The sequence below is a fragment of the Macrobrachium nipponense genome, chromosome 1 (genome assembly GCF_015104395.2).
Source record: "Macrobrachium nipponense isolate FS-2020 chromosome 1, ASM1510439v2, whole genome shotgun sequence".
Taxonomy (NCBI): Eukaryota; Metazoa; Arthropoda; class Malacostraca; order Decapoda; family Palaemonidae; genus Macrobrachium; species Macrobrachium nipponense.
This window is the reverse complement of record NC_087200.1, coordinates 33,638,670-33,659,919: the sequence shown is the minus strand read 5'-3', so window position 1 is coordinate 33,659,919 and position 21,250 is coordinate 33,638,670. Positions and strand designations below refer to the sequence as shown.

The 21,250-nt window shown below is 43.6% G+C and overlaps 1 protein-coding gene across 1 annotated transcript in view; it reads left to right on the top strand.

Moving 5' to 3' along the window:
• LOC135219224 (dnaJ homolog subfamily C member 17-like) overlaps positions 1-21,250 on the top strand; it is a 158,027-nt gene that overhangs the window by 70,160 nt on the left and 66,617 nt on the right. The window contains exons 2-4 of the mRNA XM_064255809.1: positions 823-943; positions 2,569-2,717; positions 15,957-15,961. Coding sequence (XP_064111879.1) covers positions 823-943; positions 2,569-2,717; positions 15,957-15,961 — 275 coding nt within the window. The remainder of the gene's footprint in view (positions 1-822; positions 944-2,568; positions 2,718-15,956; positions 15,962-21,250) is intronic.

Below are 21,250 nucleotides of genomic sequence, written 5' to 3'. Positions count from 1 at the left end.
TTTGTAAATTCAAAAATTATACATGAAATTAACAATCTTAGGGAAATTTACTTTTACTTGAAATCTAAAAAAAGTTTAATTAACTCTTGAATCAATCATTACACAAAATTAAATCAGAATTAATTTATCAAGAAAATTAATTAATCTAGAAATTAAATTATTCAAGTAGAATTCAAATTGTTAAGCAATAGGTAATATTTGAACAGAAGTTGAAGTAGATGCAAATTAATTCACAAGTGTTAAATTAAATAAATGAATAAGAAATACCTAAGGGATTCAAACAAAATGTGAATACACAAATATGTAAATATGTACACAGAAAAATGTGGAAAACCACTAAAAGCAAAAACAGCACAAAACATTAAACACAGAACATAGACATTTCAAAAGAATCAAAGACAAAAATAAAAGGAAATATTTTCAATGTTTAGGAAATGGAATAATTTTATCTAACCGTAGTAAAAAAAAAAAATTAAGTCCAATTAAAACCTGTAATACATAATTTATGGTGCCAATACCCGGTTAATGTCACCTCTGTTACATACGTATCAGCGCCAATAACCAAAAATTGACACATTTTCGGTGCTAGACAAGCACCATAACACCGGATCACTGATAACCGGCAACTGCCTCTACTATACTATATAATTATTCATGAAATTTAAGAAGGGTATTTATCTTCTTATGATAATTTGGTTTTGTTATTGCATCAATTAGAAAGAAATTGAAGAGAGCAGGAGCAGATACAGTAATATCATTATATTTTTTTAACTGGTAGCTTCAGGTTAACCTTTTGACTTACAATTTGTACTTTCCTTCCAGATCAAAAAATCATACAGGAAGAAAGCACTGAAATGCCATCCAGATAAGAACCCAGACAACCCAGATGCGGCCAAAGAGTTTGATAGACTGAAGAAAATTCTAGAGATATTACTTGATCCAGGTAAGTACAAGGGATGAAAGATGCTTTATTCATATTTATTCTTTATGTTGATCATAATTATTAGTTTCCTTCAGATTTCCTTCTGTTTTTCTAAACTTAAAGCCTACTTTCTTGCGCATGACCAATTTTAGAGTACAGGCAGTCCCCGTTTGTCGGCGGACTCGGTTAATGGCGATACGGTTTTATGGCGCTTGCATAAAATCGGAAATTTACGGCACCATAACAGGGCCAAGTTTCAGTTATCTGCGCCATAAGGTACCAATAATGAGTTACAGTGCCATAACATAACTAGCAGAGGCGCCATCAACCGGTTGCTGGCACAATTAACCGAAACCTGGTACCATAAATGGTTGAGTTTCAGTTAATGGCAGTTTTTGCTCAGCAGCACCCCATTGAGAATGGAACCCCCGCCGATAACTGAATGACTAAAAATGCAGCAGTGCTTAGACTGATAGCTGTTTTCAAAAATCAAATCAGAAATCCCAGGTCAGGGAAAAATTGTTTATGCTAGAATGTTGAAGGACGCAATTAATGCATGGTACAAAATTATTAATGTATGGCATACAATCCTACCTAACCTGTCAGCTAACGTAAACCTAAGAACATACTCGTATGCATAGCGAAAATATATTACTTTTTTTCTCTCGTATTTAAATTTGGATGGCCATCAAAAGAAAATACAATTTAGTAGAATAAAATCTTTCTTGAGTTAATTCCCCTAGTTTATTCTGAATATGGTTTCTGAATAACACAATGAAATATAGTCAGTTTTTTTTTTTTTGCAACCTAAATGTCTTAGCCCAATGATAACTAAATACGTACTTTCAATTTTTCCCTAATGTATTAATGACGTTAAAATACCATACATTAAGTTTTGAACAATTATTTTCCCAAGATAAACCATCAATACAAAAAAATTTTATTGTCTGTCGCAGTAATTCAAGACAATAGACAGTCTCAATTGTATGCATTTTTTCATGGGAAAACACCACAATAGTAGAGGTAAACAATCACCATTTCCCTCTAGAAACCATCCCTGTAATATTTCCTTGCTAACAAGTGTATCTATAACTTCTTTGAGGGATAATGCAATTGACATTTACGTTAAATGAGTCTGCTCCTTCCGAGCACTCCTGTACAATTCTAAAAAAGAAGCTCCCTTGAGAATTTATACCATGGCATTCACATCATAGCCATGGGTTCCATCTGAACACTTCTATGCATCAAAGCTTTTCTTCACATTCTTGACTTGGAGCTAGCCAATTATGGGAAACCTCATTATTTCATCCTGAAATGATATCAAAATGAGAGGTTTGGACAGTGACACAAAAAAGTAAAATAAAAAATTGTAAAAATATTGTACGTAATAAAAAATAGATAAAGAAGTATATTTGTATACATACAGCCTAATCGATATGCACTACCAAGTGTGTAGTCTATTGAGTATTTGGCAGATACAATGCATGGAAGGCTACAGGATTTGTTATTTAACAGTAAGGAGCCTGTGACAAAGCTGACTATCCATATGGTTTTCTTAAACCAAATCCTCAAGAGATCCAATATACGGAAACCATTCAGAAGTAATTTTTTTATACATTTGCATTCATTCAGTATTTCTTTTACAGGGGCACGTAAAGCTTATGACAAGGTATTGAAAGCACGGAAAGCTGCTAAAATTAGAGCTCGAGAGGCCGATGCCAAGACACAAAAGCTCAGGTCAGATCTAGAAGAACGTGAACGCAGGGCCCAGGCGCACCCACATGTATCTCGAAAGGTATATTAAAGTTGTACTACATAACTTGGTTGCAAGCAGTTTTTTCGAAAAAGGGTAAAGGGAAATACATACAGTATAATTTATTGGCTTTACAAGTACAGTTGCTTCTTAATTTGCCAGAGGTTACACTATGTATGCACATGATAAGATTTTTTATAATTAACATTATTTGAATAAAAATTTGTTCCGACACGTAATACAAATCCTCGGTCCTTTACATAAGGAGTTACTATTCAGCACTAGCTGGACCGGTCATAAGATTACTAACTAGGTAGTTCGGCAGTAACTGCTTGTCTGATGGTCGGGAGTCCCGCCCGACTGGAGGTAAACATACTACTTTGCTTTCGACCACCGTCAGGTGAAGACGTGTGCTCGCCTCTCTGCCCGCCTCTGTCGTGAGATTTTCAAAGCTGGATTACTTTTCAATCTTTTTCTATTAGAATACTAGTGTGAAAGTCATCATAAGTACTCTGTTTATTATTTTTTTTTATTAATTATTGTGGTGTTGCATCGCTGAACAACATGCAGTCCCACGAAGTGGAGAAGCCCCCTCGCCCCCCATCCAACTGGAGAGTGTGCCCTGGAGTGGGAGGCCACAAGTGTGGGACGTTTAGGTCCAGCAATGCTGTGGACCCTCATCCCTTATGTACTAGGTGCTGAGGGCATGAATGCTCTCGGGCCATTACTTGTGATATTTGTGTCTCCCAGTCAGAGAAGCAGTGGGAGTTGTGCGAGAAGAAGAGGAAGCCAGGTAGAGCCGCCAAGGTGTCGTAGGTAAGCTCTCCCTCAACACCTCTGGTGACCGACACATCGTCTTCCTTTCTCCCTCCTAGTCAACTTCCGCTTATGGCTCTCTCCCCCTCAGGGGATGTGCCCCGCTCCACCTCTTTGCTTGATTTGTCGAGCGCAGAGGAAGGAGCACTACACCCCAACCCCGAGTTGTACTCAGGGTCTTCTGTCCGTTTAGGGTGGGATCCCGCGCCCCCTCTGAGCAAACAGGGACCCCCCCCCCCCCCCCCCCCGATTAACCCGACTGTTGCTTCTCCAGGTGTGCCTGTCTGCCTCCGCGGGTGGAGATCTCCAGCAGATGTGGCAATCTTTGAGCCTTCCGGGCACTCCAAGTATCCATGGGCTGATTCATCACCTGGCTGCAGCCTGTCACTCACGGGGTGGAGACGAGGACAACCACAACAGTGTCAACACCAGGTTATGCCGCACCACCGCACCTGGTGTATACCCAGCACGTGACAACAGTCACCCCTTCGGCCGCAGTACAAGCCCCGCTGCCATAGGTGCCCCAGAGGGAGATGGTTCCTCCGCTGCCTGGGTTTGTTGTCCTCGCCCCGCCCCCTGACTTCGAGTGCCCGAAGAGCTCTCCCCTGGACCGTCCTCCTGTAGCTGTCGCCGTACTTGCTGCCTCCGTTCCTGCCTATGAAAGTGCTGCCGCTCCCGCAGGTCCCTCCGGACAGGTGGAGTTGGGCCGTTGCTACTGCAACTGCCCCAGCTCCATCCTGGATGGAGGACCTGTCTGCTGTCCTGAGGAAGCTGGCAAAGAAGATGTCCAGGAAGAAGAAGGTGTTGTTGCCTTCTCTGTCGTCTTCTTTGTCATCGTCCTCTGCTGCCTCTTCCCCTTCAAATTCCAAGGCCCCCCAGCCGAGGAAGAAAAAGGTGGCCTTGCCCCCCCCCCCCCAAAAAAAAAAAAATCTCGCTCAGAGACTTTTAAGGGTCTGTCCTGCTCCGGCGGGACAGGTGGGTCTTCTGCTGGTCCTCCCGTTCCTCCGGGAACTGGGCCCATCTCTCCTTCCTCAGGGAAGAAGAAGACAAGGACCGTAGAGGTACCAGCTACTGCTGGTACCTCTGCTCCCAGTTCCAGAGGTTCCGCCTCCAGACCGGGAACCGTCTCGGCCGCTCACTTGCAAGCGTCACTGAATGTACAATCACTTACCGGTGATAGTGCAGCCAGGAATCAGACGGCTGAGCATACTCACCGTCAGGATCCAGGCACGGAGTGGAAGGTTGGCAAGAGTCGCTCAGGTGACTCTTGCCAGACCGGCGATCGCTCTCGCAGCGATCCCCCGATTCCCAGGGTTGACGTGACTGTCACCAGACCCGTTCACGTGTCGAAGCTGGGAAGAGGTACCCCCGGTCACCGGGACCAGCCTCGGCTGCTTCTGGTACCCTGGCGCGTTGTGAGGACGGTTCTTGCTCTCACGGTGTTAGTGGACACTACCAGTCACCCGACTGTCGCTCCCACCTGGACCGGACGGCTCACACGACTGGTAGCAGCTCCCCTGACGCACGAGACCGATGCTACTGTCCTTGGTTCAGGGCTTCTCCAGACCTGCAACTCGATCGCCACTGCGGGTTGGCGATTGCCTGCAGTCCTCCCAGCCCGCCGGCTCTGCTGGTAGGCAGGGCAGGAACATCAGATCTTCTTCACCTGTCCCTTCAACCTCCTCGGGCTACACCGGGAGGAGCGCGGCGAACAGGAGTGACCACGAGGAGTGCGCTCCTTATGGTCCCGCCACGAGAGCCTTTGACCCTGTCTCAGTTCTTGGACCCAGCAGATCGTACGCTCAAGTGGTTGGAGGAGACAACAAGGGGTTTGGCGAGGTTCTTCCTGCTGAAGGAAGAGTGTCTTGAGAGGTGATCAGCCTGGATGGATATTATGGTCCATCTCCTCAGGACGCGATCACCTCCGAGATACAGAGGTCCGTTGCAGAGGTCATTGCGCTGATTCGTCAGCACAACGACCTCAGGGAAGGATCAGTGGTTGCCCCCTCTGACCCTCCATTGAGGTTAGAGTTGTTCTGGGGGCCTAAGAAGGAACCCAGAGCGACGGTAGGTCTACCCCTGTCCACCTTGGCTGACGGTGTGTTGGACCAAGTGAATGCTCTCGTCTCTGGACAGGACAACTCACTCAGGTCCAGCAGGTTGGACAAGCTGCTTCCCCCTCCTCTGCCTCGCCAGCGGCATTTCTACATGCCTTTGGGAGACCCGTTACCGACCAAGCAGGTTGATCCGGAGATAGCTAGGCTAACTCCGGTAGTGCCTCTTCATCACCTGCTGTCCGAGAACCTCTGGTTCTCACAGCAAGAGGCATCGGCCCTGGAATCTACTGCCATGGCAGCTTTCCGGGCCGTCTCCTGGCTGGATCTGTGGTCCCTCACTGTATCCAGAGTTGTAGCCTCCTGGAGACCTATCGTTCCCGAGGAAGACTCAATGTTTGGGAGACTCAGCCAGTCTGGAGGTAGGGCCATCTCCTCCTACCTCACCCACCAGACGGCCAATCTGTGGGCCAACCTGGTTCTAAGAAGACGGGACTCAGTCCTGTCTCAGGTAACCAGAGCGGCCGGTCGAGAGATAATGTTGGGCCTACGAAATGGACTTTTGCTGGGTTCTTCCTCTCTCTTCCCCAGGGAGATGGTGGATGCTGCGATGGAAAGGCGAAGAACTGAGGACAGTGACCTCCTAGTACACCAGGCAGTTTCAAAGAATTCTGGGCAGTCTCGATCAACTGCGGCCAAGCCTCGGAACTTGGCTAGCTCTTCCTCCACTCCCAAGACGCTAGAACCCTCGAGGGCAGCGCGAGGAAAGACCCAACCGTCCTCTTTCGCTTTGAGGAGTGAGCGTCAGCTCTCCTCTCAAGTCTTCTTCTCTCGCAGGAGAGTGCCTAAGCAGAAGGGGAAGAGAGGGAAATGCTAGGGACAGCGTTTCCCCTCACCTGCTGCCAGAAGTAGGGGTTGCCTGGCGAGCCATTGGGCAATTTAGCAGCGCTACGGAGCCGAGACCTGGGTAGTGGATGTCCTTCGGGAGGGATATCTACTGCCCTTCGAGTCGAGGTCCAAACCCCTCACCTTCACTTCACACCCGGTCCACCATTCAGACATACATCCCTGGTTCTGTCCCAGGAGGGATGTAGCACTGAAACAAAAAGTCAAGAACATGCTGAGCAAAGGAGCTGTGGAGATCGTGCGAGATCAGTCACCGGGTCTCTACAGCCGACTCTTCCTGATGTAGAAATCTATGGGGGGCTGGAGACCGGTGATAGATCTCTCTCCCTTGAACCGTTTCGTTCGCCAGACTCTGTTCATGATGGAAACACCACGCTCAGTGCTCGATTCCATCAGGGAGAACAATTTCCTGCTTTTGGTGGACCTGAAGGATGCGTATTTCTAAATACCCATCCACCAGTCCTCCAAGATGTACCTCTGCTTGATCCTCGACGGGACGGTGTAGCAACTCAGGGCACTTTGTTTTGGTCTCTCAACCGCCCCACAGGTGTTCACGCGAGTGTTCACTCTGGTGTCGGCTTGGGTCCATTCGGTAGGGATACGTCTTCTGAGGTGTCTCGACGATTGGCTGGTCCTGGCGAGCTCGTACTCGCAGTTGCTGCATGACAGAGATCGACTCATGATAAATGTTGAAAAGTCAGATCTTGAGCCCAAGCAGAGGATAAAGTACCTGGGCATGCTGATCAATACGGTAGCAGCACAAGTCTTCCCCGCAGACTCGCGGATCAGCAGGTTCAGGGAGGCCGCAAGACGGTTCCTGTCATGACAGGAACAGTCAGCTCAGCAGTGGCAAGCCGTGATCGGTCACCTGTCGTCACTAGATAAGTTAGTTCCTCATGGGCGTCTTCACCTGCGGTCTCTCCAGTGGAGACCAAAGTAGTGCTGGTCACAGGCATTGGATCTACAATCTTTCCTGGTTCCTCTCACAGAGGAAGTAAGGGAAGACCTGACCTGGTGGCTAGACAACAGGAACCTCTTAATAGGAGTGCCCCTGCGCACTCCCCCTCCTGAGATGCTGCTGTTCTCAGACGTATCGAACGAGGGTTGGGGCGCACACCTGGAAGAGTTGTTGGTTGCAGGAGTGTCGAACCATCACGACAGGCAGCTTCACATCAACTTCCTGGAACTCAAGGCTGCATTCCTTGCACTCCAAGAGTTCCGGGAACGACTGATGGGACACTCAGTGGTGTTGATGAGCGACAACACCACGGTAGTGGCATACATCAACAAATAGGGGGGCCTAGTGTCCCTCCCGTTGCACCAGTTGACGATGCAGGTGCACGAGTGGGCCATAGCTCACTCACTAGAGCTGTCAGCCAGATACATTCCAGGCAAGAGGAATGTAGTGGCAGACAAGTTCAGCCACCAGAATCAGGTGATTGGGACCGAATGGTCTCTATACCCAGACGTGGTGGAAAGGCTCTTTGACTTTTGGGGGCATCTAGTAGTGAATCTGTTCGCCACCCGGCACAACAGAAAACTTCAGGTTTTCTTCTCAGTTGTGCCAGACCCATGGGCAGCTGCAGAGTATGCGTTCCAACACCCTTGGGACAACCTCGTAGTTTACGCCTTTCCCCCATTCTGCCTGATTCGCAAGGTGATCAGCAAAGTGCTGGTCACCAGCAATCTTCGGTTGATTCTGGTGGCACCCAAATGGCCTCAAGCCATTTGGTATCCGGACCTGCTGGCTCTTCTCTTGGAGGCACCGCGAGAGATTCCCCCATGGCACAACCTGCTGTGCCAACCGCCTGTAGAACGGTACCACCAGGCAGTTCATTCCGTCTTCACAGCTGGCAGTTATCCACCATTTCTTGCGAGCGAGAGGCTTTTCTCGCCGAGCAGCAACAGAGATGGCTGGTTACCTCAGACCGTCTTCTGCAGCAGTATACCAGGGAAAGTAGTCTGTCTTCAGCAGGTAGCAGATTTCCTCCTCTTTCTTCACCGAGAGAAGCTCCTCTCTGTCTCCGCAGTCAAAGGCTACAGAGCCGCCCTGGCCCTAGTCCTTAAGCTGCGAGGAGTTGATATTTCCTCCTCCATGGAAATATATCTCCTAATGAGGAGCTTCGAGAGGTCTTTCCCACCCAGGGATCTCAGGCCCCTGGGGTGGGATGTGACTCTTGTCTTGAGGAGTTTGACTCGCAGACCCTACGAGCCGCTCCGAGAGTCATCTGACAAGGATCTAATCCTCAAGAGTATGAGAACTTCATGGTCTTTCCATTGATGTTAAGCACTCGAGGGGATGGGGATCAATTATGCTCGATTTCATCCTGGATTTCGTAGCGAACTCAGAACCCTTTGGTCCCTGACGCCAGGTTCGAGTCCTTCACAATTCCCTCCATGAAAGACTTCACCGATAATGATTCGGATGAGATGCTGCTTTGTCCTGTGAGGGTGCTACGGCGCTATCCGAAGAAAACTCAGACACCTCAGGCGCGAGTGTCGACGCCTCTTCATTAGCACCTGGGTGACCAAGAAAGAAGTGTCTAAGAACACTGTATCTTTCTGGCTTCGTGAGGTAATCTGGAAAGCGTACGACTCCGACAGGAGTGCCGACACCAGTACCTTTTGTTCGAGAGCCCACAAAGTCAGAGGCACTGGTCCAACCCTTGGATACTTTTTCCTTGGGATCCGTGGTGGCTGCTCAACAAGTTGTGTAGCTTACCCAGCTCCTTTACAGGACAAGGTAGCATCTTGTCCTTGTGAGACTGCATGAATGGAGAGTGAATGAGAGTGTGACTGGCTTCTCTTCCTCCTCTTTTTCTTCCCTCTCCCTGCGGGCAGAGGGTAGCGGTCGTCATGACCCTGGACAGGATGACGATGCAGGTAAGCTACGTAACCGAGCTCCATTCTATCCCTTTCATTAGGGATAAAAGCGTTTATCCGTTCCTTCCCTAGCAAGGGTGGAAGTGGACACCAGTAAGAGACAAATCAAATACTTTATATTTGGCTCTTACATAGGACCTAGTTCTTGCTTGCTATTCATAAGAGGTACGCTTGCCTCCCTCTTATGAATTGGTCCAGAGGTCTGACCACCGATCTTGCAGTGCACACTCCGATCTGTTGGACAGAGGCTAGGTTCCCCCCCCCCCTTTGCTCTTATGACCAGGGAGGGAACCCAGGTTGGGCGAACACCAGTCTATTCACAAGACTCGGATTCCGCCCACCAATAAGTGAGTCTTCCTTATGTAAAGAACCGAAGGTTTGTATTACATGTCGGAACAAATCACAATTTTTGAAAGTAAATTGTATTTTTCCTAACTATACAAACCTGAGGTCCTTTACATATAGTCCCACCTCATGCCACCCCCTCACTCTGTTCCTGGGCCTAAAGCAAAGTGGTATGTTTACCTCCAGTCGGGCGGGACTCCCAACCATCAAACAAGCAGTTACTGCCAAACTTCCTTGTTAGTAAATCTTACGACCCGTAAGTAGCCATCTTGCTTGGTGAGTCGTACCCGCGTGAAGTCAGATTAATCAACAGATATCACAAGTTTAACATACGACTAGAATTTGAGAAATATCTAGAAGTGTTCGTGAACTATCGGTGATAAGATTAGTGTGAAAAAATAGTAGGATAAAGCGTCTTCTAAGTTAGTTTATCAAGTGTAATACTATAAATCAGAACAAGATGGCAGTAAGTTCCAACTGCGGGAAGAGGTGGCGTAATTTGGCGTGTCTAGCAGATTCGCAATACGATGAGGTAGCAGGAAGGGAACTGGCATTTCTCATCTATGAAATCAGCAACAGTCCTAACCAAAAAGATACAAAAGCATTCATAGATATATTAGAAGGATATAATCCTTCAAACTGGAACAAATCTAATGAAAACATCTTGAAAATAATTGAAGAAGTTCCAAATAAAATCCAAGTGGTCAAGAGACTCATAAAGAAAATATACATAAACCAACATATTCCGACAAAGAAAATGAATAAGGTGAATCTTGTGAATATCCTAATTGATGCATTAGGAAAAAGAATGCCAAAAGCATGCAAAACTTGTGTAAGGTTTGGTATAGCATAGTCAATCCACAAAACCTAATCAGAAAATGTGCTGCATGCAACATTCCGACCCATCCACAGTGTGGCTTTTGAGGGGGTTAATACAAGATTTGAGAAAAGATACAAGAATTTTTTGTTCAACATGTCTATCATGGATAGACAATGTTATTAAATCAAGATTGAATGTACAAATAGTTGAGGATGAAAAGAAGAAGAAAAGGAAGGAAGAAGAAGAAGAAAAAAGAAGAAGAGGAAAACGGAAGAGAAGGGAAAAGGAGAAAGTAAACAAAAATGAAATGACAGAAAAAAATAAGGAAAACAAGAACAAGATAAAAGTATGGATGCAGAGATACTCATTGATACTACATATGAGGCAATAAAGCAGCATACCTACGAAGAAATAAATTACGATATGACAACAGAAAAGCAAATCCCGAAGAGGCTCTACCCAGATCTATACAATGACGGGAAAGAGGAAAAAATAGACAAGAAAGACAAAATCTGCAACCTTTTGAAAAGAGGGAATTGCAGATTTGGAGAAAGATGTTACTACAAACATCCTAAGATATGTCAAAACTATGAAATATATGGGTAAATGTGCATTACTTTAGTGATGAGATATGGGGTATGATTTGCAGAGATCTGCATCCCAAAAATATGTAAAAAACCTAAAAGAAGGAAAAGGATGTAAGTTTCGACAAAAAATGCAAATATATGCACCCTGTAGCCCATGAATCATAATCAAATAAATAACCAACTAAGTAATAAAATCCAAAATAAGAAAGAAACAAATAAAGAGAGAAATCAAGAATATCAGGTAAAAGAGAAAAGCAAACCACCAATGAGATATGCAGAGGTGTCAGCAAAAAATTTCAAAAACATCAGCTCCGAAATTCTACTCAAGAGATATAACCTGTATTTATTATGCAAGAGGATATTGCAGAAACGGAGAAAATTGCAGATTCAGACACAAAAATGAATAATTATGATGAAGGAAGGATCAAACATTATGGAAAAGGTTGGATTTTTGTTTTAATTGTCAGAATTTCTAGGAATGAAAAAAAGAACAACATACCAGAACAGGAAAGAGACATGGGAAATCCTCCCTTTTACTACCAGTATTAAATGAAGGAACAAAAACACGCAAACCATCATAGTGATGAATGCGCAGGGTTTAGTTACGAGTAACTCAAAAAGAAAAATAGAGTACTTAGAAGAACTAACCCAAAATGAAAAAGAAAATAGATATAATGAATATAAGTGAAACCTGGTATTCCCAAGAGACTGGGAATGATGATCAAATAAAAGGGTTCCAAACTTATAGATCAGATAGAAAAAATAGGAATCAAGGGGAACCGCAATATATGGGAAAGACAAAAAACAAGGAAAAATATATGAGAAATATAGTAACTCAGAATGTGAACTAATAGCGTAGAATTTGAATCTGAAAAATTGATGAACATAGGTAGTAATATATAGACCTCCTAATACTAAAGAGTTTGACTTAATAATTGAAAAATTGGATGATATATGTAGAAATCACAAGGACTGGAACTATTCTCCTATCTGGTGACTTCAACTTTCCCTTTCGTAGAATGGAAGGAAAGAACGAATAGGAGATTGTGGTTGTACTTTATACATATAAAAAATGAGGAGTTAATAGTAGTGCAGAAGATAAGAGGCAATTTGAAAAGCTATTAGATATGCTACTAGAATACAACATTCAACAAATAAATCACCTGCCAACAAGAAAGGAAAATACTTTAGACCTAGTATTTGTGAACGAGATGAATTATGTTAAAGAAATAATAGTTTATAATGCGAATATTTCAGACCATAATGTCATAGAATTAACAGTCATTCCAAAGCAAGTGAAAATAGAGATAAGCAAAGAAATGAAAAAGTGGGAAGGATATAAAAGGGGACAACTTCTACAGTAAAAAATATATAAAATGGTCAGAAATTTAATGAAGAATTAAACAAAGATTTGGGGAAACACTTTTCGTAAGTGATGAACATAATGGGTAAATACGGAGAATATATATAAAATATTGGAAAAATAGTGGAAAATATATACCGAAGAAGAAAAGAAAGTAACCATCATTAATGAGACCAAGAGACAGAAGGATCTTGTTCCAGAAAATCAGAAAGTGGAAAAAAGGTCTTGCAAAAGAAAAAAATGCATGGAAAGTTAATAGAACTAAAAAGTAAGATAGAAAATGCAGAACAAAAGATTATAACAATCAAAGAAAATGAAAAACGGGACTTGGAAGAAAAAACCCTATTAAATATCAAGCAAAACCCCAAGCTATTATACTCATATGCGAAGAAGATGAATAAAAGAAGAATAGAAATAGGCCCTCTGAGAATTGAAGGGAGATTAACGAATGAAAAAAGGAAATTTGCAACATACTGGCAGAACGATATAAGAGAGAATTCACCCCTAGAATAGATAATGAAGATAATGATATAGAAGTAGGGATGAATCAGTGAATATTTAGCTGACATAGATATTAATGAAGCTGATATTGTGCAGGCTATTAATGAAATTAAAATGGAGCTGCTGCAGAGGGCCTGATGGAATTCCTGCTATTTTGTTAAAGAAAGTAGTTCATTCTATCGCAAAGCCACTTGCAATATTATTAAGACAAAGTGTAGATACAGGCAAGATTTATGATGAGCATAAATTAGCATATATTACCCCTACTTTCAAAAGTGGATCAAGACTAGAGGCAAGTAATAATTATAGGCCGTGGAGTCTAACATCACATATATGAAAGTGTATGAAAGGGTAATGAAGAAAAATATTATGAAACATTTAATAAAAAATAATTTGTTTAATAAAGGACAACATGGTTTCGTACCCGGCAAAAAGTACACAAACCCAACTGTTAGTCCACCGTGAGAAAACATATTCAAAAATATGAAAAGCGGAATGAAACAGATGTGGTTTATTTAGACTTTGCAAAAGCTTTTGATAAAGTAGACCATAATATATTAGCGAAGAAAATTAGAAAACACAATATCGTGGATAAAGTAGGAAGATGGTTAAAAGAATTTTACACAACAGAAAACAGATAGTTATTGCAAACGACGAGAAATCGGATGAAGTCAAGGTAATATCCGGTGTGCCGCAAGGTACGGTGTAGCTGCAATACTGTTTGTTATTATGATTGAAGACATAGACAATAATGTGAAGGATTCGGTAGTGAGTAGTTTCGCAGATGACACAAGAATAAGTAGAGAAATTACTTGTGATGAAGATAGGAACGCTCTACAAAGAGACCTTAACAAAGTATATGATTGGGCAGAGGTAAATAGGATGGTATTTAACTCTGATAAATTTGAATCAATAAATTATGGAGACAGAGAAAGAAAGCTATATGCATATAAGGGACCTAATAATGAGACCATCACAAATAAGGAAGCAGTTAAAGACCTTGGTGTGATGATGAATAGGAACATGTTATGCAATGATCAAATAGCAACTCTGTTGGCAAAATGTAAAGCAAAAATGGAATGTTGTTACGGCACTTCAAAACAAGAAAAGCTGAACACATGATTATGCTTTATAAAACATATGTTCGTAGTCCACTTGAATATTGCAATATGATATGGTACCCACACTATCAAAAGGATATTGCACAAATAGAGAGTGTACAAAGGTCCTTTACAGCTAGAATAGAAGAAGTTAAGGACCTAGACTACTGGGAAAGACTACAATTCTTAAAATTATATAGTCTAGAAAGGAGAAGAGAACGCTACATGATAATTCAGGCATGGAAACAGATAGAAGGAATAGCAGAAAATATCATGGAACTAAAAATATCAGAAAGAGCAAGCAGAGGTAGATTAATAGTGCCCAAAACTATACCAGGAAAAATAAGGAAAGCACACAGGACATTAATCCACTACGCACCAGCATCGATAATGCAGCGTCTATTCAATGCGTTGCCAGCTCATCTGAGGAATATATCAGGAGTGAGCGTAGAGTGTTTAAGAATAAGCTCGACAAATATCTTAAAACTGACCATCTCCCAGACCATCCAATGATTGGAAGATGCAAAATATACCGGAAGATGTACTAGCAACTCTCTGGTAGACATTAGAGGTGCCTCACACTGAGGGACCTGGGGCAACCCGAACAAGATGTAAGGTCTGTAAGGTCTGTAAGGTCAGGTGGCGCAGAATAGTAATTCCTTATGTAAAGGAAAAATATTATTTACTTTCAGAAATTGTGATTTTAATTATCATTGTGTAACCCTTCTTCTATTTTTAATTGGATCCAGCTGCTTATTGAGATTTTCCCCATAAATAGCAACATCAGGTTTGTTAGTTATGAAAAGTACAAATTGATAAAAAATTTGCCATTTTATTTTTTAAATAAAAACTCATAACTTCTAAGTGAATTAGTACTCTTCTCTCAACTCTGGTTCTGTTGCAGTTGGATCAGGTTGTCCAAAGAATGATTCACTTAACTACTGGAGACCTAAGGGACCATAGGTACATGCTTTAATCTACCTGAGCCACATGATCTTTTCCTAAAATTGGTATGACTGTTTAGATAGCCTCGACAAATATCTAAACTGCATCCCAGACCATCCAAGATTGGAAGATGCAAAATATACCGGAAGATGTACTAGCACTCTCTGGTAGACATTAGAGGTGCCTTACATTAGAAAGCCCAATGTAAGGTAACATACTGCATCTCTGTGAGAAGTCTGCTTTCTTGTCAAGTGCGTGTATCTCTTTACCCTCTTGGCTTGCTAGAGCAACCAAGAAAAGGGTTTTTCTTGTAAGAATCTCTCAAGAGATGTCGATCTAAGAGGTTTGAATTTGGGTCCTGATAGCCATTTAACAACCACATCTAGATTCAAAGTGACAGTTTCTGAGCCTTTGGGCTTAGTGGTATCGAGAGACCTTATGAGGTGTGAGACGTCCTGGTTGGTAGAAATGTAACGCCCTATGATGGAATAAACAGAACTAAGCATTGCTCTGTTTCCTCTGATAGTTGATGACAAAAGTCCTCTAGGCTTCTTAAGATACAATAGATAGTCTGTTATATTACTCAAAGAGGTCGAAGAAGAGGAGACATCATGTCTTCTACACCAATCCCTAAGATTGCCCACTTGGCCTGATACTCTGTCGGATGAAAATCTTCTACAAATAGTGATAGCTTCCGATGCTGCTCCTGAAAATCCTTTCCGTCAGAGGAGATTCCTGACAGTCTGGAACCTGTCAGGGCCAGAGTGGACAGTCCTTGGTAGAAGGAAATGTGGTTGTCTGAGTAGATTTGTTGTTTGTGGTAGTAACCTTGAGAAGTCTGTCAGCAGTAACATGAGGTCCGGAAACTATTCCTGTCAAGGCCAGTAGTGGGCCACCAAAGTCATCATGACGTTCTGATGAGTCCTGAGCTTGATTACCTCCCAAATCATGCAGAAGGGAGGAAAAGTGTAGAGGTGCATGTTCAACCAGTCCTGCAACATGGCATCCATTGCCCATGTGAGCGGGTTTGGGATTGGTGAACAAAATATCTGTAGACGATGATTAATTGAAGTCACGAATAGATCTATTCGCAGTCGTCCCCATAGCTTCCACAGGCTCTAGCACTCCTGGGGATGAAGAGTCCACTCTGTGGGTAGCACCAGCTTCTGATGACTCAGACCATCCACAAGTACATTGAGTCTGCCCTAAATGAACCTGGTTATCAACGTTATCCTGTTGCTATTTGCCCACTGAAGGAGAGTTCTTGCTCTTTTGTAAAGGTAGAATGAATAAGTAAACCCCCCTTGTTTCTTTATATACGTTAGGGCTGTCGTATTGTTGGAGTGGACTGTTACTGCTTGGTTGTAGACTTCTGATGTGAAATGCTGTAGTTCCAAAACTAATGGCTGTTATTTATTTCAGGTTTATGTGCCATTGTTTTTGTTTCTCAGACCATAGTCCCAAAACTTCTCTATTGCCAAGAAGGGCTCCCTAGCCTAGGTCAGATGCTTCTGCTTAAAAGTCTAGGTTGGGACTCGGAGGTGACAAAGACTTCCCTTGAGAAAGTCTGTCTTCTGACTGCCACCGGCAGAGATCCTCCTTCATCTCTGCAGAGATATTAAAGACAAACATGTCTGGCTGAGTCTTCCTGTCCCAGCTGGCTCGTAAGTAAAATTGTAGAGTTCTCATATGGAGCCTTTCCAGATGCACGAACTGCTCCATTGAAGCCATTGTCCTGAGCAGACTCATCCACTGATTCGCTGTATATGACTTCTGAGCTAGGAACTCTTACTTTCTCCGTGTAAGATTGAATCCGGTTGGGGGATGGAGAAACCTGAAAACTGAGAGTTTATCACTAGCCCCAAATAAAGAATCATCTGAGATGGAACCAGCTGGGACTTCGGATGCTGACGAAAATGCCCAATTCCTGTGCCAACCGAATTGTCTGAGTGATGTCCTCCATGCACTTCTGTTTCGACTGAGAGTGAATAAGCCAGTCATCCAGATAAGTGTAACCATGTGCCTAGTGGAGCAAGGACTCATGTAAACACTCGCGGAGCGGTTGACAGGCTGAAGCATAGTGCCTTGAACTGATATATTCGGTCGGTTTTGAAACACAAATCGAAGGTACTTCTAATTTTTGGTGTATTGGAATGTGAAAATAAGCATCCTGCATGTCTATGGATGCCATCCAGTCATCCCTGAGAATGGATGACTTGTCAGATTGGGCTGTCTGTATCCTGAACTTCATCTTTTCGATGAAGAATTTCAGGGCGTCCACATCCAATAAGGGCCTTCATCTTCCTGATGACTTGAGTACCGTGAACAGCCGGTCGTAAAATCCCTCCAATTTGATGTTCCAAACTTCCTTGATGGTTCTCTTCTTGAGGAGGGAAGTTTCCTCCTTCTTGAGTGCTGAAAATCTCTTGGAGCTTATAGAGTAGGCGGTCAATACAATGGGTTTGTTGACCAATGGAGGTTCGTCTTTGAACGAGTAACCGTTCTTCAGCACTGACACTGTCCAGTTGTCTGCCCATCTTGCTTTCCACTAATTCCAAAAGCGCAAGAGTCTCGCTCCTACAGTTGCATGAAGGTCATGATGCTCACTTCCTGGCTGGGGTTCTTGTGGATGGTTTCCTATTAGGTAGGGTTGAAAAGTGAAGACTAGATCTTGATCTCTGGGCTCTTGTCCTATTACCTCAAAAGGGCAAGGGTTGATGCACCCTTTGTACTTATCAGAGTTGGATCTCTAGGACATCTAGAAGAGCAAGTGAGAAGGTCCTGAGTGCTCTTCTTCTGGAGAACTGATGCTATATCACTCACCATAAAAGAAGGGAAGAGATGTTTCCTGTCTAACGGAGAGTACAAAAGAGAGGACTTCTGCGTGGGGGTGACACTCTTCATCGTAACGGAGCACCAGAGCTCTCTTTTCTTGAGGAGACCTAGAGTGTAGAGTGAGGCTAACTCCTACATCTCATCACTAATGTCCTTATCTGTGCAAGACAGAACATTACAACATTCCGAAGCAGTATCTTCAGGGAGAAGGGTGCTGGTCTTTATTTTCTTGTGTAAAGTGCCCACTGACCAGTCCATGAAACTCAGAACCTCAGAAATCTTAAATAGGTTCTTGAGGAGGTGATCAATCTCTGAAGGAGTTAACATAACTTTTTCCATGTTGAAAGCTGATCTTTGTAACGAGTCAGTCAGCCTGGAGAAGTCTCCTTGGGAGGAGGCAGTCACTCCCAGGGATGGAGCTTCCCCCAGTTTTGTATGCCGATTAACTCTACCGCACCAAATGTGAAAAGCAATAGCTGAATGAAGGCTTCCCTTTGTATTGTTTCTCTGCAAGCCAACCATCCAGTTTGTCGAGAGCCTTCCTCACCAAAGAGGAGGGAACCATTCTGAATAAACCTTCATGTGCTGATTCATCCGTTGAAAAGAATGTCAAAGCTGGGGCTGCAGGAGAGAAAAAATTCATGAAATTATGCAGCAGGTACTGCAACAATGCTGCTTAAGCCATGGGTGGAGAGCCTTATTCCTTGACCTCCTCTTCATCCTCCTCCTTCGAAGATACTGGAGAAAGAAATGGTCTTTCAGGTTCCTGGATAGGGGCAAAGCCTTTCTTGAGAATGTTGAAAATGTCTGCCAACTGACGCTTTAGTGATAGATCCATTGTATGTGGCAGGATGTTTGGTGCCTGGTGATTGATACCTTGAGTCAAACTTGTTGCTGAATACTCAGACTGAACCATAGGTAAAGCACTAATGCACAGAACACTCTCCCCTGTATGCACTGACTTGTATACAGGTGGATTAAACAACATTTGAGAGTCAGGTGCCCTTCAGGGCTCGGGGGCTAATTGACATCCAGGGCCAAGAGGCATTTCAACTAAGGTGCTACTGGGCACAAGTGACTCTCAGACAATATTAGGGGCTCCCGAGACGAAGTGGAACATTTGGAAAAGGAAGAACCCTTGGGCACTACCTCAGGATGCTCTGGCGAAAAATGTTCCAGAGTCCCTAAATTCATTGCTAGGTACTGGGGAAGAGGCGAACCTTGTCCGAGGCATCCTTTTCAGTGGCCACGATTCATCACTAAAACACCATTGGTATCTATGCACAGGGCTGGAACCTTCAGAACTCAAAGACTGCCTACTCACTTCCTTTTGGATGCCTTTCCAACAGCCATCCTTTGTCATAACCTGGGACACAGCAACAGGGCCGACTGAGGCGATGACTGTCCGTGGGCAGTTCCCCCCGACCTCCCTACGGCCACTGCAATGACTCTGACTCAGAATGACTTTTTCTGACAACTTGATAGTGTTGTGTACATATTGTTCCTATTCATAAAGCAGTTAACAAATGATGTTCACCCCGAATTGAAAATAGATAACGGAAGTCTTAGCCTGTCGTCCGACCTGCCAAGGTACGAGAGGAGTTCCTCTCTGAACCAACCGTAGGTGTCAGTGACACAGGGGTAGTTCTTGAAGTAATACAATCCCTGTCTCTTCAAGACTAAAGACTATCCAGCATTCCTTGCAAGCATAGGCTTTCTCACTGAGTAGCAATGGAAATAGCTGGATATTTCTTTCACCCCTCTGTAATTCTAGGGATTGGAGCTTTCTTCACTGGTTGGTGTAATTGAGAGGACTTTTGCTCTGTTCAGAATCACAAGAGTTGTTTCTCTCCTATTCAATTCTGAAGACATAGGTCCACATTCGGCCTAGTCTTTCACAGCAAGTAGTAATGTTTCTCCGCAGTCAAGATTCAACTACTGATGAGAAACTTCTCTCTGTCTTGCCATCACAGGGACCCCAGGTCTCTAGATGGCATTTGACTCTCGTTTAAGATTTTTTTCTTGTGCTTCACACATGCTCTTGAGAGAATCATCAGACTAAAATTTTGTCCCTCAAGACTGCATCTTGTCTTACTCCAGCATTGGCGAAGAGGACAGACGGATTTGCATGGACCTTCCTTAATCATCCTTCAAAAGGCAGGTACGTATTGATATCTTGACTCTGTCTCAGATGTTGTAATGAACTCCGAATCATTCAGCATGTGTTGCCAGGTTTGAGTCCTTCATGACCCCCTGTGCCTTGGACTTTGTAATCGACAACACAGATAAATCATTACTACCGTACTTTGTTCTGTAGGGTGCTGCAGTACTTTCCGAAATGGTTCGGCATTCCTTAACGGGATATCAGTGACTTTTCTCTAGTACTACCTTGCCCAAGAGAGAGAGAGGTGTCTAAGGACACGTCTTCCCTTGGGCTTCATGAGATGATCGGAAGGATGTAGTACTCTGCAGCTGATGATGACATCAGCCGTACAATCTGCCTGAGAATTCACGAAGTCAATGGCTTGGTCCATTCCTTCCATTCCAAAGGATATGTCAGACTGGAAGATAGACGTGGTCTCTTCAGGACCACATTTGTCTTTCTACCTTCGGGTATTTGCCCACAAGTCCTTGGAACCTTTTTTCTGTGGACCTGTGGTGGCTGCTCAACAAGCTGTATTTTCTTACCCTTCTCCTTTAAGAGGACAGATTGCATCTCACTTCTCACCTAAGGTGTGTGGTTCTAGAGATAAGAAGGATTCAAGAGTGACTGGTCCCTACACCTCCTCTTCCTTCATTCTTATACTTCTCTTCCTTTTAGGCTAAGAATAGGACTCAAACCTACACTTGCTGGATTGGCGTCTTATGTGGTAAGTATATACATTGAGCTTCCTTACTATTTTTCTTGTTAAAATTATAGAAGCAATCCTGCTCCTTCCTCTAACTAGGGGAAGAAGGGAATTCTAGGAATAAGACAAACCCTTCTCTGATCTTTGCCTTAATGTCTCCAACTCTTGATATGTATTCTTCCCAGCCTTTTTTTTTGTATGAGTTATGATTCCTCACTCATTCGAAAAGTCCAGAAGTCTGACTCTTGACCTCGCAGTTTTTATACTCCGATCAATTTGTCAGAGGTAGGGCACTCCTCTTCGCTCTTTCGACCAGGAGTAGCAGCTCAGGTATGCAGAACTCCAATAATTTCAAGAGACTCACTCAGATTCCTCCCTCCAATCAGTATTCCTAATGTAAAGGACCAAGGGTTTGTATATTGTGTAGGAACAAATCACAATTTTTAAAAGTAAATTGTATTTTTCCTAACTATACAAACCTGAGGTCCTTTACATTTTAAGCCAGTGATTCTCAACCTGTGCGCCGCGGCACCCTTCTGCGCCACGACTATCCCCCAAGTGCACCGCGAAA